This window comes from Prionailurus viverrinus, chromosome A3 (assembly GCF_022837055.1).
Source record: "Prionailurus viverrinus isolate Anna chromosome A3, UM_Priviv_1.0, whole genome shotgun sequence".
NCBI lineage: Eukaryota > Metazoa > Chordata > Mammalia > Carnivora > Felidae > Prionailurus > Prionailurus viverrinus.
In genome coordinates, this window is record NC_062563.1 from 115076381 (window position 1) to 115092906 (window position 16526).

At 41.9% G+C, this 16526-nt stretch overlaps 1 protein-coding gene across 2 annotated transcripts in view; it reads left to right on the plus strand.

Annotated features, from left to right (window-relative positions):
- Positions 1-4506: 4506 nt before the first annotated feature.
- MEMO1 (mediator of cell motility 1) overlaps positions 4507-16526 on the plus strand; it is a 136891-nt gene continuing 124871 nt past the window's right edge. Inside the window, exons 1-2 of one of the 2 annotated variants that reach the window (XM_047851478.1) lie at positions 4507-5171; positions 5617-5694. In XM_047851478.1, the coding sequence (XP_047707434.1) occupies positions 4898-5171; positions 5617-5694 (352 nt within the window). In that variant the 5' untranslated portion in view covers positions 4507-4897. Of the gene's footprint in view, positions 5172-5616; positions 5695-16526 lie in introns of those variants that run through there. The other variant, XM_047851477.1, reaches the window with a different exon arrangement.

Consider the following 16526-nt stretch of genomic DNA (forward strand, 5'->3'; position numbering starts at 1 on the left):
GAGGCCTTTTATCTAGTTGGTAGACAGAAAAGCGAGTCATGGTAGGGAAGCCTCAATGACACTGAACAATTTTTTTTAAACTTAAAAAAATATAAATCTTTTTAACCTGATAATATTTTTTTTCAATCTTTTCTTGGGTATGGGTTCTCTGCTTAGAATTCTGTTTCGTTTTTCTTCCTCAAACCACTTCTGTAATGTATGGTCTGAAAATTCCAGTTTTAGGTTTTTTTCTGAAAGTAGAGGATTATTTTAGACATTTAAGAAGTAATTTGTAGAATCCTATAATTTTTTAATGATTTTTTTTCTCCAGGCTTCAGTCATCTTATCTGCCTCTAATTTGGCAGTTTTTACTAAGTCTTTCCAGAGTATTCCACCTAATTTTTGTACCTCTTTTGCATTATGTGTTTGCATTTCATTAGTTTATGTAATATTTGATTAAATTGTGTAGTGGTTGTACCTAGTACAACTGGTATAAGTCAACTGGAGAACACAATGGACTCTTGTAAGTTATGTACATAAACCTGGGAGGAGATTGTAATAGTGTGAGACTTTCCTAAAGAGTGTAGTCTATAACCTTCAAGAGTTCAACTTATATTTGACTATGGGAATGGAGAGCATCACTTACTCCAGTAAGTTAGTGAAGTAGAAACCAGTTAAGAAAGTTTCTACTACACTTTGATGAGGTATTTTATGTGTAGCTGGCAATTATATTATAGAAGCCATTCCTACCCTTTGAACACTTATTTGGGTAGGTTATTGTTTAATAAACAACTATAGAAATAGAGTAAGAAGTGCTACGTGTTACAGAGAATTTGTGAATTATGTTGGTAGATAGCTTAGTGGGAAGATGAGGAGAGCAAATTAGGCATAGATTCATAGAGGAAATGGAGACCTTGAATCGAAAAAAAAAAGAAAAATGGCTTGGATAGAATGATATTGTCTACTTAATTCTGACAATCCTATAGAAAGAATATTGAACCTTTGCTTAAATCTCATTTAGGAGAAGGTATAGTGAGATTTTAGGATTGATAACTTCCTGCTTCCTGATAGAATGGTTGTAGGGATAGCATAAAATATTGTAGCCAGATATTTTTCTGGACTGGATTCCAAAAAGGCATTAACAAATTGGATGCCCGATACCTGTCATCAACCTGTAGAAATGAAGGACGAAGATGAAAGCTGTAAATGGCTATCACTGAGAATCTATTTGTTTAAAAATCTCTAAGTTTAAATTAGGAAAGTAATATAATAGTGGAAAATAGGTCACCAGAGATAAAAGGGCCAGGAAGTAATGAACATGAGTTTTCTTTCAAAAAAACCCTCTTGTCAGACTTAAAAAAACAAAAAAACAAAAAACCCTAAATCTTTTGACTCAGTTGTTTCATTTCTGGGAATTCTAAATAATATTAACAATACATTTGACAAAAGTTTTGAAAATTTTTTTCCAAAAAATTAGAAGTGAACAAATTTTCATCTCAATAGGAATCACTAAATCTGTAGTTAGCTTAGTGTCAGGTACATAGTTAAGTGTTTAATAGATATTACTTATAAAATTTGACTTCTAATGGAAGGGCAAAGTTGACTGGCAATTAGAGTACTAGTTAAATTTTTTTTTTTAACTGAAGTATAGTTGACACACAATGTTACATTAGTTTCAGGTTTACAACATAGTGATTCGCAACTCTAAGTTTTGCTGTGCTCACAGTATAGCTACTTTCTTTCACCACACAACACTATTACAGTATCATTGGCTATATATATTCCCTGTGTTGTTCCTTTCCACCCTGTGACTTATTCCATCACTGGAAGCCTGCACCTCCCACTCTACCAGTTTTTGCTCATTCCCCCAACCCTCTCCCCTCTGGCAACCATCAGTTTGTTCTCTGTATTTATGTGTCTGTTTCTGGTTTTTTGTTTATTCATTTGTTTTGTTTTTTAGATTCTGCCTATAAGTGAAATCATAATGGTATTTGTCTTTCTTAGAGTACCATTTTTAAAAATTTATTTTTATTTATTTTTGAGAGCGAGAACAAGCATGAGTGGGGAAGGGGCGGAGAGGGAGGGAGACAGAATCCCAAGCAGGCTTCCTGCTGTCAGCACAGAGCCCCATGTGGGGCTTAAACCCATGAACCATGAGATCATGACCTGAGCTGAAATCAAGAGTAAGACGCTCAACCAACTGAGCCACCCAGGTGCCCCTTAAGAGTACCAGTTTTAATTGAAATCCAAAGAGCATCTTTATGTTAAAGTCTTCTCTCAATGTTGATTTGTCCAAAACTCTGTAGTTTTATTCTAGAATATTTTTCAGATATGGGGGTTTTAGTAAGTAGTAGGCTGCTCCTCAAGCTGCCAACCATGGATAAATAAATTATAAAAATGGTCAATTTAATATTGTCATGTAGATTCCAAACATGAAGTCTAAAGATGTAAGTAGTGTGTGTGTGTGTGTGTGTGTGTGTGTGTGTGTGTGTGTGTGTGTTTGTGTGTGTAGGTATATATGTAGATGGCACAAGTTTAATCTTTTGTCCATCCTTATGCTTTGGCCACCTAAACAAGTACCTTTACAAATTATTGTGTTTCCTTCTGGAGGTAATCTGTATATATTGCAAGTGTATGAGAATACTTACAAGTATTCATTTTTACATTAATCATAGCATACTTTAAACATTGTTTTCCAGTTTGCTTTAAAAAAATTTTTTTAAAGCTTTCCATACCAGTATATAGCACCACCTATTCTTTTTAACGGGTGCATATGTGTGGATGTATCCTACTTTAACAAGACTCATATTGATGGGTATTGTGGTTGTGTTAGTTGTTTGCTAGTACAGACTGATGCAGTGAATATATGACATGCTGTTTCAGAAAATATGTTGGGCTATGAATGTTGGGTTCTGGGACTAGTGGTGCCTTATTTATTAAAGTCTGTGCTTCATAAGGACTGTATTAGTGAGGAATTCTTCCTTGCCCTTTGCTGTGACTGATGTTTATGGAGTGTCAAATCCAAACCCCTGGTGGATATAATGGAAATTGTATATAATACAGGCTATAACACAGGAATTGCACAGTATTGCCACACAGGCTTCTCCTAGGATATGAAATGAATATTTTGCATTATATGGATCTCCATTAATTTAAGGGGAGGTAAGTGAATAGTTTCAACATATTTCTTTCAAGAGTCTGTTCTTGAATACAAGATGGACAGGAGGAATAATGATGGGATATTTTGAGAGCATTCTAGAGATAATAGTAGATCTTTTAACCTTTCACTTCTGTTGGCATTGTGGTCTTTGCTGAGTTTGACCAGGAAGAAAACTCCTTTGGGGGAAAGAAGCCTTCAACAGAGCATTTCCATAGGGAGGAAGCTTAAATTTAAATTAAATTACTAGTTTGGAACGAGACCTAGAGTTGTTGCTAGGAGTAGAGGATAATGATAAGAAAAAACCAAGAACAGCTTATAAATTGTTTTCAGATTATTTTCACTTAATCTCACAGCAAGCCTGTGAGTTAGATATTATTTTTTGCATGTTGACAGGTAAGAAAACTGAGGCTTGAAAAGGTTAAATCACTAGATGCCCATGATCACATAGCTGATCAGTGACAGCCAGGACTCAAATCTGATTTTCTAATTTGACCAGCCTGAAATATGAAGCTTTCTTAGTTCATTGTATCCAGTGTCCCTTCCCTGTCTTTTTTGGGGCCATAGAAACACAATTAGGAGTCATTAACTTGAGGAACTACCACTGCTTATCAATGCCATATTAACCGTATCAACAGTTTTCTTGAAATTTATGATGAAAAGTTTACCGATTTACCATGTCATCATTTGCCACTGAGTTTTGGTATCCCAAGAAGAGTACCATGGAATTAGAGCTCCAGCCCGCCTTTTTGTTATCTTTAAATTGACTACTTGGCACATTTTTTTTTCTTTTGGCTGTAAAATATGTTTATATTTGGGCAGGTTAGTGGTAAAGTGAGAGGGTTAAAAATTGAGTAAAGAAATACAGGTCAGTCTAAAATAAAAATGGATTTTTTTTGGTCTAATAACTGTGTAGAAGAAGGTGTGAAAGTCAGAAATGGTCCAGTATTTGACCAGGTTTTTAGGCCTGGGATCTCACACAAGACCCTTGGGCCTTAAAGCTGAAAAGGTGGGAGGAGGGATGGGAACAGGGCAGTAATTTAACACTTCCTCAGAGGTCCAAGATATCCTACTTTACTGTGATTCTTCTATAATTTTAAAGGAATTCTTTGTTCCTGGCACTTCTGTGGAAAAGTTGGATTTATAAGAGGAGGAAATGTATGCATCCTATGTCAGGCTCTTTACATTTATTAACTCTTGTAATTCTAGGGACACTCCTTGAATAAATTATTCCCTTTTCATAGAGAATAACTGATGCTAGGTCTATCACACTTGAATCTCAATTAGGGAGTTAAGACAGGCACCTCCATCCATATAAAATGAAACAAGATAACGTTTATAGTAGTCAAAGCCAGGATTAGGTGGTCAGGGTGGCCCAGTGAAGCAGAAACTAGAATTTGCGGGACCACAGGCACACCACCATGTGCCTGTTTCTACAAATGAACTTCCCAACGTGGCCACGAGCTCGCATCCCTGGGAGTGAAACCTTGGGGGTGTGAATTCACTAAAAATTCGTGTGCATGATGGGGATTGGCGGGGGGAAGGGCAAACTGGACTGTCCTCGTGGAAAACCGCATCGGCGTGCCCTCGGAGCTCTACATTTAAGGAAGTTGGCTGGGGGAGGGGGCTTGCCCTGCGGCTGCGTCCTGCTCCCCGCACCCTCCCCCCCCCCCCCCCCCAAAGCCTCTGCTGCCGCTAAACCCCGGAGAGCGGAGCGTGCACGTTGAGATTCCTCGGCGGGCCTGGCAGCGGCTGCTGGGCATGCTCAGTGGGCAGGACCCGTTAGAGTGGCGAGTAAGGAAGCGTTGGCTCCTCTCTGGGTCTGCCTTCCCCGGTTCAGGCCCCGGCCCTGGGCTTTTGTGTGCGCGGAGCTGCAGCCGCCGCTGCCTCCTCGCGGGGCCGCCCGACCCCAGATGCCGGCCGGCCTGTCCGGTTTCCGCCGTTAACCTCGCCGCGCGGCTGGAGGAGGAGCGGGGCGGGGCGGGGCCCGCGGGCCGGCGGCCGGGCGGGCAGGAGGGCCCTGCCGGGGGTGGGGGTGGGTGCGGGGAGTCCCGCGGGGGGTGGGGGGAGGGGGCGGGCGCGGAGTCACGGGGGTGGGGTCACCGGCGGTGGCTCGGGGAGGCCAGCTGGGAGGGGAGGGGGCCGTGGGGGCGGCTCGGCGGAACCGGCCGCGGCTGGGGAGCAGCGGCGAGGCCGGGGGCCGGGGCCAGGGCGTTCCGGGCTTCGCTGAAGCCGCCGCGGGCCCCATCTTCCGGCGGTCGCCGGAGTTTGTGGTGATTGTTGCTGCCTCCGCCACCGCCCCGGCTGCCATCTCCTCCTCCTGGGCCGCCGCCTCCTCCTCTTCCTCCTCCTCCTGGGCCGGGCCGATCCCCTCCCCGCCGCCGCCTCCTCCTGGGCTGGGCCCGCGGTGTCTCGTCCCCTCGCGGAGCCGCTCCTGCCGCCGCCGCCGCCGCCTCCTCATTCATCCTCGTGCACCATAGGCGGCACAGGCACCAAGATGTCCAACCGAGTGGTCTGCCGGGAAGCCAGTCACGCCGGGAGCTGGTACACAGCCTCAGGTAGGGCCCCAGGCCGGCCGGCCCGTCAGCCCGCCGCCGCCGCCTGGCCCCGCGCCCGCGGCCGCCCGAGGTCGGCGGCCCGGCCCCGCGCGGCGGCGGGAGGGACGAGGGCGCGGACGGCCGCCGGCCGCGGACCGCGTGGGGAGGGAGCGGCCCGGAGGCCGGCCTCGCCGCCTCCCCCACCCGGGTTGGGCAGCCCGCCGGGCAGCCCGGGGCCGGCCGCCCTTCTCGCTCAGCCCGGAGTTGGGCGAGAGGGAGAGTGGCCGCCTCGGCAGCCTGCGCCCTCCCTCGGGACCCGGCTGGAGCAGGGAATGCGCTCCCGGAGCTCCCGGACCCGAGTCTGCTGGTCGCCGCCTCCGGCTCCCGGGAGGCGGGCGGCCGGCCGGCCGCTGCCACCCCCCCGAGAGGACGGTCTGCCCGGCGCCCGAGCCCCGCTTCCCCCACCCGGCGCCGAGGGAGGGACGCGCGTTCCTGTGCTCGCGGTTGCTCCCCGCCGGCGGTCCGAGCGGCGCCCGCCACCGGGGCAGTCCTCCGTCTGGCGGCGTGCACGGCCGCGTCCGCTCTCCCCTCTCCCGCGAGGAAGTCCTCTCCCTCCTCCGCTGGCAGTTTGGCAGGAGGCAGCGCTCCGCTCTCACCTTTAAGGTGCTCAGCTGTCTGGAGAGGAGTGCGCGGGGTAGTACTTTTTCACGTTGCCGGACCGGAGCCCACGGCTCCGCCCGTGAGGTCTGCGGGAGCGGGGTCTTTTCTGGGATTTGCAGCTCTTGTGTGTTGGGGGTAGAGTAGAAGTGTTGCCAGGCGGTGGCTTGGGGTGGCCTCCCAGCTCTTTTGTCAGTGTTTTCATTGTTACTGTCACTCACGAAGGGGGCAGCTGGGATTTGGCATCAGCACTTTTGCTCAGCAGCCTCGCCACTCTCTAGTCGCTCAGCACCACGCAGGTGCTGAAGTACCTAAGGAATTAGATTAGGGTCTGAGCGAACGGAGGCTTCTGTCCACACTGCCTAAAAACATTTTAGAGCTCTTTAAGAAAGCCTAGGGACTTTCCCTTTAATAAACGTTTTGTTAGAGCGACTGTTTTCTGGGATTACTTTCAGGAGTCACATTTCTGGTAAGTTAACAAAGAAAAGTTCCCCTGTGATTCCTAATAGTTTTCAGTCATTTGGTATTGGCTTATCAATAACGAGACCTAACTTTAACGTGGATCGCATCATGTTTCCTTTTGCAAATAGTTGGATTGGCTAGTGACATGGTTTGTGAGACAGCAAGAATTTGGAGGAAAATTCATTTCTCTGAAGTTGCTAAACGAGCTCATAAATACATGCACTTTACTGACTCACTGAAGATTCGCTGCCTTAGGAAGACACAAAAGAATCATAATTTGCAAGCCTAACAGGTAGCTGTAGTTTTGTACTAAGCAAATGACATTTGACTTACCTTCATGGTCCTAAAGTACTTCATAAACATTTAATCATTTCTCACAACCTGAGAGTGTCAGTTAGCTTTTCTTGTTCAACATATGGGGCTGTGCCCAAGACTGTGTACTAGGCAGAACAGGAACTGAGAAATGGGGGAGTCCCTAGCTCCTGGGTTTGCCCTCCAATTTAGTGTATTGCTAACATCCAGTTTATCAATTATAGTCTTTTCAGGGTTGTAAGTCACTAAGCTTCTTCAGTGTATTTTGAAGGTTAAAAAGTCTCAGTTTTCACTTTCATGGCCTTCTTTTGATTTATTTCTTTTGGTTTTGTTTTCTATGCCTTTCTATAAGTGTTAAGTGTTTTAAACTTTTTTTTTTTTTTTTTTTTGTAGCTTGCATTGAAATTTCAACAAAGGATTCTGGAGGAATTTTTATAGATTCTTGAACATTCTTTGGGTAATAAAATAAGGCAGAGTTGACACTTTGGACTTGAAGAGACTTCTTCAATAATCTCAAATATGGGAATTCTTTTATCCGGCTCAAAACATTCTCTAAGTATAGCTATCATTAGGGAATGAAAATGAAGTAATTTCTTTCTTTCTTTCTTTGTGTGTGTGTGTGTGTATGTGTAAGCATAATTTTATTTTTTTCAGTGTTAGGTTCAGGTGTACAGTATAGTGATTCAACAATTCCTGTAATGGACTGTTTTCTTAAAAAATTTGAAATACAATCTTATTTCCCTAAACTTTCAAAGAAATCGATAATGCCATTTTGATAATGTGAATAGTTATAGACAACTTCATTGTTAAAAAAATTCAGAGCATGAGTGTCTTGTGTGTGTGTATGTATATATATGTGTGTGTGTGACTTTAAACTTAAGTGATTATTTTAAAAAAAAAAATTTTAATGTGTATTTATTTTTGAGAGAGAGAGACAGAGCACGAGCCCGGCGGGGCAGAGAGAGAGGGAGACACAGAATCCGAAGTAGGCTCCAGGCTCTGAGCTGTCAGCACAGAGCCCGACGCTGGGCTTGAACCCACGAGAGACCATGACCTGAGCCAAAGTCAGACAACCGACTGAGCCACCCAGGCGCCCCTAAACTTAAGTAATTATTAAGGATGAATTTAAAGCAGTGTAGTTGTAAAAGCTTATTTTGTATTTGAAAAATAAGTGAAGTAAAAATAAGTAAACTTCAACTTGGTTTGGTAACTTGTTTAACATTACCCAGTGTACCTATATTGATAACTTTGACCATTGGAAAAGTTTTACTTGTGTTATTGTTTTCCCTGGTGAACTACTCTTAAAAACTTGAGTAATAGGAGAGAGACAGATGTCATTGTGGATTGTCATTCTGTTCTTCCTACATCATTCAGATCATGTCCATAGAATTAAAGTATTTGGGTATGGGTGAAATCACATTTGCTTCAGTTCAGAAAAAAAAAAAAAAGTGTGTGTGTACTTATATATGTTACATGTATATACACATATATATCTTTATTTTTATTTACTTCTTGTTATATGCTAGATCCACTAATAGAAGTCTAAATTATTCCCTGCCCTTGAGGAATTTACAGTTTATTTAAAGTAAGTAATAAGACAGCAAATACATTTTGGATAAATTAGGAGTGCTTTTATAGGAGTTCTGAGGATTGTGGAATCACTTTAAGGTAGGATTTGAATTGTGCTTTGAAGGAATGGTATTTAGGTGGGTTTGGAGAGGAGAAAAGAACATTGGGGAACACCACAAAATACAGAGACAAATAATGTGAATAGATCAATTTAATAAGAATGGAAGGTTCACACTTGGGTATAGTTCTTGAGCCTGGAATAGTAAGTAGGTTGGTGCTACAGTATTGATGCCTGTGAATGCTATGCATAATAGTGATTTGACTTATTCAGTAGGCAGTCAGAACCAAGGGAGAAGTTTCTGAGTAGGGAGCTAATATGTGAGTAGCATTTTAGGAAAATTAATCTCATAGGAAGGTTAACCCTCAGTTCTTTACCTGTGTATAGCAGGGATCAGCAAACTATGCCCACAGCCCAGATCCAGTCTGCGGTCTTTTTTTTTTTTTGGTTAAGTCCACTAACTAAGAATGGTTTTTAATTTTCAAAGGGTTTAAAAAACAAGCATAAACCAAAAAGTGCAGTAGAAACTGCATGGCCTGTAAAACCTAAAATATTTAGGCCCTTTACAGAAAAATATGCCAGCTTCTAGTGTAGGTTAGTGGTTCTCAAAGTGTGATCTCTAGACCAGCAGCATAATGTATCTGTACTCTGTATTTTCTCTTACAGCTTTTATTTCATTATTTCAGGCTCTTACTATCTTATATCAAGACAGTTATAACTGCCTCCTAACTGGCCTTCTTTCTGCCCGTCTTATCCTCCTTAAGTCCATCCTCCACGTAGCTCCCTGAATAATCTTCTGACCACATTAATTCCTTCACATAAATCTCACTGACCATCTTGCTTGTTGGAAAAGGTCTGTTTCTTCATGACTTGGCATCCTCCTTTTTGGCCACTCCCTTCTACCCCATCCCAGTCCTTGCTTTTACCACCCCTTAAAGCAACATGTAGCAGCTGTAATTGTTTCTTTAAATACATTGTGCTTTTTTACTCAAGCTGTTTGTCTGATGGAATGCACTTTGCCAGGATAATTCCTACTCTTCTTTTAAAGACTCAGGTGTTCGTACCTCCAAGAAGCCTATCCTGTTGCCTTGCCTCTTCCTGGCTGTTTTTGATGTTCCTTTGTACTCTCATAACGTGCTTAGCTTTACATTTACTTGGTTCTCTGTATGTGTGGTCTTCTGTAACGCTAGGAATTGCTTGAAGCTAGGAGCAGTATCTTACTCATTTTTTTTTTTTTTTTTTTTTTTTAATTTTTTTTTTCAACGTTTATTTATTTTTGGGACAGAGAGAGACAGAGCATGAACGGGGGAGGGGCAGAGAGAGAGGGAGACACAGAATCTGAAACAGGCTCCAGGCTCTGAGCCATCAACCCAGAGCCCGACGCGGGGCTCGAACTCACGGACCGCGAGATCGTGACCTGGCTGAAGTCGGACGCTTAACCGACTGCGCCACCCAGGCGCCCCTCTTACTCATTTTTTGTACCCTGAGTACTCAGAACAGATTTTATACTTAGTAGGTATTTAGTAAGTATTTGAATGAATGAATGTTAAAGTGCTTCACATGTAGTAAATATGGACAAAGATCTTGATTGTTTAAATCCTGAAGAACAGCAGCGTGATATAAGTTAAATCTCTGAGTGTAGTACCAATGAAGAATGTCGGTGGTGGGAAAGGATTAGAAATCCTTTCACCAGTTGGGGACCTCATTTTATACAAGACTTTTAAAGAAGTGTAACATGCCTTTAGAAAAGCGTATGACTAGATGAATTTTCACATCATAAGCACGTTCGTGTAATCAGTACCCAGCTAAAGAAACGTATCAGTGTTGGAATCCCCAACCCCTGCTGTGTTCTTTGTATTCTAACACTAGAAAAGTTTTGCATGTTTTTGAACTCTATATAAAGTAGGATCATAAAGTATATCTTATTTGAGCTTCTTTTGCTCAAAATATTATATTTATGAGATTAACCCCTGTTGTGTTGTAATTTGTTTTTTCTTGTTGCTTTATTCTGTTATGTGAGTATACCACAGTTTATTCATTCTCATGTTGGTGGACATTGGATTATTTGGTGCAATGAACATAGTTGTACTTTTTTTTCTGGTAAAAAAAAAAAAGTTTTTTTTAAAAAATTTATTTTGAGAGAGAGAGAGAGAGAGAGAGAGAGAGAACACTCATTACCCGGCAAGTTGGAAAGGGGCAGAGAGAGAGAATCCCAAGCTGACTCCACACTCAACGAGGGGTCTGATTCAGGGCTCGATTCCACAAACCATGAGATCATGACCTGATCTGAAATTAAGAGTTGGCTGCTTAACCGATCGATCTACCCAGGCACCCCTACAGTGGAATTGTTAAGTCATGATTATGGTATGCTCATTTTTAGTAGATTCTGCTAAAGTTTTGGAAAGTGGTTTTATGAATTTATGCTCCCACCACCAGTGTATGAGTTCTAGTTGTTCTGTATCTTTGTCAACACTTACTATTGTCAGTCTTTTTATTTTTACTTATTCTGGATTGGTAGGTAGTGGTATTGCATTGTAGTTTTAATTTTATTTTCCTGATGACTAATAAAGTTGAACACCTTTTTATATTAGGGACCCTATGATATTGGCCATTTGGATTTCTGCTTTTGTGAAGTACCTATTACAAAGTCTTTGGGTCTTTTTCTATTAGGTTGTTTACTTTTTTCATATTGATTTGTAGTTCTTTACATATTGTGGTTATAGTCTTGTTAGATTTATATATTGCAGGTATTTTTTACTCTGTAGCTAGCCCTTCCAGGATCTCGGTGTCCTGGTGAATCAAAGTGCTGAATCAAAGTGCTTAATTTTGTCCTGGTGAATCAAAGTGCTTAATTTTAAAGAAGTCTAGTCTGTCAATTGGTTAGTGCTTTTTAATTTCCATTTGTGAAATCTCTGCCTATGTCAATGTTATGAAACTACTTTCCTATGTTTAATTCTTAATTTTTATTTTTAAATATTTATTTATTTGGAGAGGGAGAGGGAGAGGGAGAGAGAGAGAGAGGGAGAGAGGGAGGGAGAGGGAGAGAGAACGAGCAGGGGAGGAGCAGAGAGAGGGGGAGAGAGAATATCCCAAGTAGGCTCCTGGCTGATAGCACAGAGGAGGTCATGAGATCATGACCTGAGCTGGAATCAAGAGTTGAAATAAAAAATCAGATTCATAATCAACTGAGCCACCCAGGCACTGTCCCCCACCCCCCATGTTTTCTTTCAAAAGCTTTATCTTTTTTTTTTTTAATTTTTTTAATGTTTATTTATTTTTGAGAGGGAGAGAGACAGAGCATGAGCAGGGCCGAGGGGCAGAGAGAGAGAGAGAGAGAGAGAGAGAGAGAGAGAGAGACAGAATCCAAAGCAGGCTCCAGGCTCTGAGCTGTCGGCACAGAGCCTGATGCGGGGCTCGAACTCACCAATGGTGAGATCATGACCTGAGCTGACGTTAGCCACCCAACAGACTGACTGAGCCACACTGGCACCCCTAAAAGCTTTATCTTTTTACCTTTCATATTTATATCAATAATTCATCTGGTTGATAGCTGTATGTGTATGAAGTAGGTATATTACATAAATTTTTTTTGTTGAACTAAATGTAGATACAGAACAAGTATTCAAGTGTACACTTTGATGAATATTCAGATTTAACATACTCTATGTAACCAGCCTGTTATATCAAGAAATAGAATGTTGCCAGCATTCCAGAAGGATACATTATGTTTTAATGTTAAAAAAAAATTTTTTTTTAATGTTTTTATTTATTTTTGAGACAGACAGAGACAGAGCATGAGCAGGGGAGGGGCAGAGAGAGGGAGACACAGAATCTGAAGCAGGCTCCAGGCTCTGAGCTGTCAGCACAGAGTCCCACACGGGGCTCGAACTCATGGACTGTGAGATCATAACCTGAGCTGAAGTTGGATGCTTAACCAACTGAACCACCCAGGTGCCCTGTTTAAATGTTTTTTGAAATTGTATGTCTAAGTGTATATTTAATGTGGGGCCTTTCCCCCCTACCCTGTCCCCAAAAATGGTTGTTATATTGATGGTACATCTCATAATTACTGGTGTCCTGGAATCAAGGAAATATAGCAAAGTCTGATGATTTCAAAAAGCATTCTTGAAGTGTTTGTATGATATATATCTTAAAAAAAATTTTTTTTTAATGCTTATTTTTGAGAGAGAGAAAGAGAGCATGTGTGTGAGTATGGGGGAAGGGCACAGAGAGAGAGAGAGAGAGAGAGAGAGAGAGAGAGAGACAGAATCTGAAGCAGGCTCCAGGCCCCATGCTGTCAGCACAGAACCTGACATGGGGCTCAAACCCATGAACTGTGAGATCATGACCTGAGCTCAAGTTGGACACTTAACTGACTGAGCCACCTGGGCACCCCTGTATGATATATGTCTTAATTGCAGTTTTACTTTTTGAGTTGTTTTATTCATTTTGCCATATTTCTAAACTTTTAATAAAATTTTGTCAGGGTGCTGTGGTTGGAAAACTGCAATTGTTTTATTTTTTTGACATGTGCCTTGAGTTTAGAGTGTCAAAATACATCTCAGTGTGTGAGAAATTGAAAAACTGTCTAATAAAGATATTCTCCTTTGAAGTAAAGAGATTATATGTATAATATTTAGTCTTAAAATTAACTTTTTAGGTTACTAGATACAGTGTTCTGTATGCTGATTTTTCTTTGCATTTCATCCTGCTGTTTTAGTTGGAAAAAGGCAAGAAGGAAAGAACAAATTTAATAGGCAAACTGTTAAAGTTTTGTTTGATTACCACTGGCTCTTTCTCACTTTCCTTCTTGTTTTTTCTCATGTATTTTCCAAGTCAAAGTCATCTTTCTTACCTCCATGGTATAGTTTGTAGTTATCTCCTTTTGGATTTTTGTCCATTTGAAAGACCAGGATGATAGCAAAAATGTCCTTCATTAAACATATTCCATGGGTACGTTTCCTATATTTGTATATAATCTGTAATCCTCAAGGACACTACAAGGTTGGTATTGTCTCCATTTATGGATGTGGAAATAATGACTCAGAGAGGTTGAATAACTTGTTTAAGGTATATTTAAGTGGAGGAGTCTGATTGCAGGCAGCCAGTCTGACTGCAAGGAGATATGGTGAGATATGCTGCTCCAAACATTGAAGTTTTCTGCTCTTCAGGTTTTTTCTAAACTATTGACATTTAACTCACACTTGTGTATATCTTATGGTTTATAAGGCATTTTCTCATACATTTTTGATTTTCACAATAATCCTGTGATTAGGTATAGGATAGGTAAGGCAGGCAGGCTTTCTTTAATCCACCCCCTCCTTGGTCTCTTATTGATGAGAAACTAAGACTTGGCAGAGGCTAAATTGCCTGAGTCATACTACTGGTAAACGGAGAGCTAGGATTTGAACACAGGACTTCTGGCTGAAGGCTACTGTTTTTTGTTTGTAGTGCTGCTGGAGTAAGAGAGAAGTGGAATTATTTGGAGTCAGTAAGCATCTCTATAATTGTTAAATAAATGTTTTAGATTATAAAATAATAAAAGTGTGACTAGAAACACTTATGAATATTGAATATTATTCATAGAAAATAAATACTGGTAAAGGAATTGGTTTATTTTAATTAGGCTGGTCCCAGAATTTGAATCAGGCCGAACAAAACTTGATACTTCTGGAGAGGCTTTGTTTAACATTCAGTGATTCAGTATTGAATAAATTGAGCTCTGTGTGAAGGGTACTGCTCTAGGGACTAGTAGTGTAGCAGGAGATGAAACAAACAAAAATCCCTAGAGTGTATATTCTGTTTGGAGGAGATAGACAATAAATAAGGTAAGTAAGTAAAATATATAGTATATTAGATACGGGAAAGTGCTATGGAGAATTATAAAGCAAATCAGAGCTGCTGATGCATAAAAATGTTTAAGAATCGGAGGGAAGTTTGCAATTTTAAATAACATTGGAAGGGAAGACTTCATTTGAATGACTTTGAGTGAAGACTGGAGGTAGAGGAGAGAGAGCAAGCCTTGCATTGTAGGTAATTTTAGAGGCCAAGATAATTTTTTAAGTTTATTTATTTTTGAGAGACAAAGACAGCATGAGTTGGGGAGAGGCAGAGAGAGATGGAGAAAGAGAGAATCCCAGGCAGGCTCCACACAGTGCAGAGCCTGACATGGGGCTCAAACTCACAAAACTCACATGACCTGAGCTGAAAGCATGAGACTCTTAACTGACTGAGCCACCCGGGCGCCCCTAGAGGCCAAGATAATTTTAGGCTGAAGGTACGTCAAGTTCAGAGGTCCTGAAGCTAAAGCTGGCTTGGAGTATTGGAGAAACAGCAAGGAGGCCATTGCCAACTGGTATGAAGTGACATGGATAGAGTAGTGTGATACGAGGTTAAAAGTAAATGGCTGGAGCAGAGGCACAGAGGTGCTTTGGTCAGACAGGTCTTGAAGACCATTGTAAGGACTTTTCTTGAGTGAGACAGCTGTTGGAAGGTTTTGAGCAGTTGATGACATGCTCCATTTAGATTTACTAGAATCACTTGACTGCTGTAGTGAGTGTCAGGGAGTGGTGAAGCCGGTGGCATGGGCAGAACCAGAGAGACCAGTTACAAGGAAAGCACTAATCCAAGTAAGAGATGATAAAGGCTGGCATTGAGTAATAATAGCAGTGGAGGCAGGTCAGAGTGATTGGTTACTAGATATATTTTGAAGGTAGAGCTGACGGGATTTGCTGCCATACTTGGAAGTGGGGTATGAGAGAAATAAGTCACAGGTATTTCTTTCTTTCTTTTTTTTTTAAATTTTTAAATGTTTATTCATTTTTTTTTTGAGAGACAGAGATACAGAGTGTGAGTGGGGGAGGGGCAGAGAGAGAGGGAGACAGAGAAACTGAAGCAGGCTCCAGACTCTGAGCTGTCAGCACAGAGCCCGATGCAGGGCTCAAACTCACAAACCATGAGATCATGGCCTGAGCCAAAGTCGGCCACTTAACCAGCTGAGCCACCCAGGCGCTCCAGTCACGGATATTTCTTAAGGTTTATCTGTTAGAAATTGCAGTAATGGAGTTGCTACCACCTGAGGTAGGGAAGACTTATGAGGAAAAAAAAAAAAAATGGTAGAGGAAGGTTAGGAGCTCTATTTTGGTTTTAAATTTTGAGGTACTTACTGTAAGTCACGTGGGTACATGAGCCTAGACTTTAGGGGAGAGGCCTAGACTGGAGATGTAGAATTGGGAATTATCATATAGATGGTATTTAAAGCCAAGTGTCTGGTGAAATCACAAGAAAGGAATAGCTAGGCCAAAGAGGTTCATGACTAAGCCTTAAAACGTTTCCAACCTGAAGAGGTTGGGTAGGTGAGGGAGATCATGTAAGGAAGACCAACTGAGCATCTCATTAGGTGGAGAATGAGATAGCCTAGGAGCCAAGTAAAGAAAATGCTTGAAGACATCTCAGTGCAGTTAATATAGATTTGCCTTGGAGTTTTTTCTTTGACATACACATTTCAGTCTGGTCTAGGCTGCTCTGCTCTTCGACATCGTTTATGCTATTGCCAGAGCTTCTCAACTCGTTGCCTACTTTCCATTCTGTTCTTTACACAACAGAGAGAGAGGGAGAGAGAGAGAGACAGAGAGACAGAGCGCGCGAGAGAGATATCTTCTAAATATGTGAATGAGATAATGGTCATTTTTCAGAACCCTCCCCTCATACTTAAAATCACATTCAAAATTCTTACTGAGGCTTAGAAGGTCTTACATGCTCTCCTCTGCTCAACTTTCTGATTTCATCTCCTACC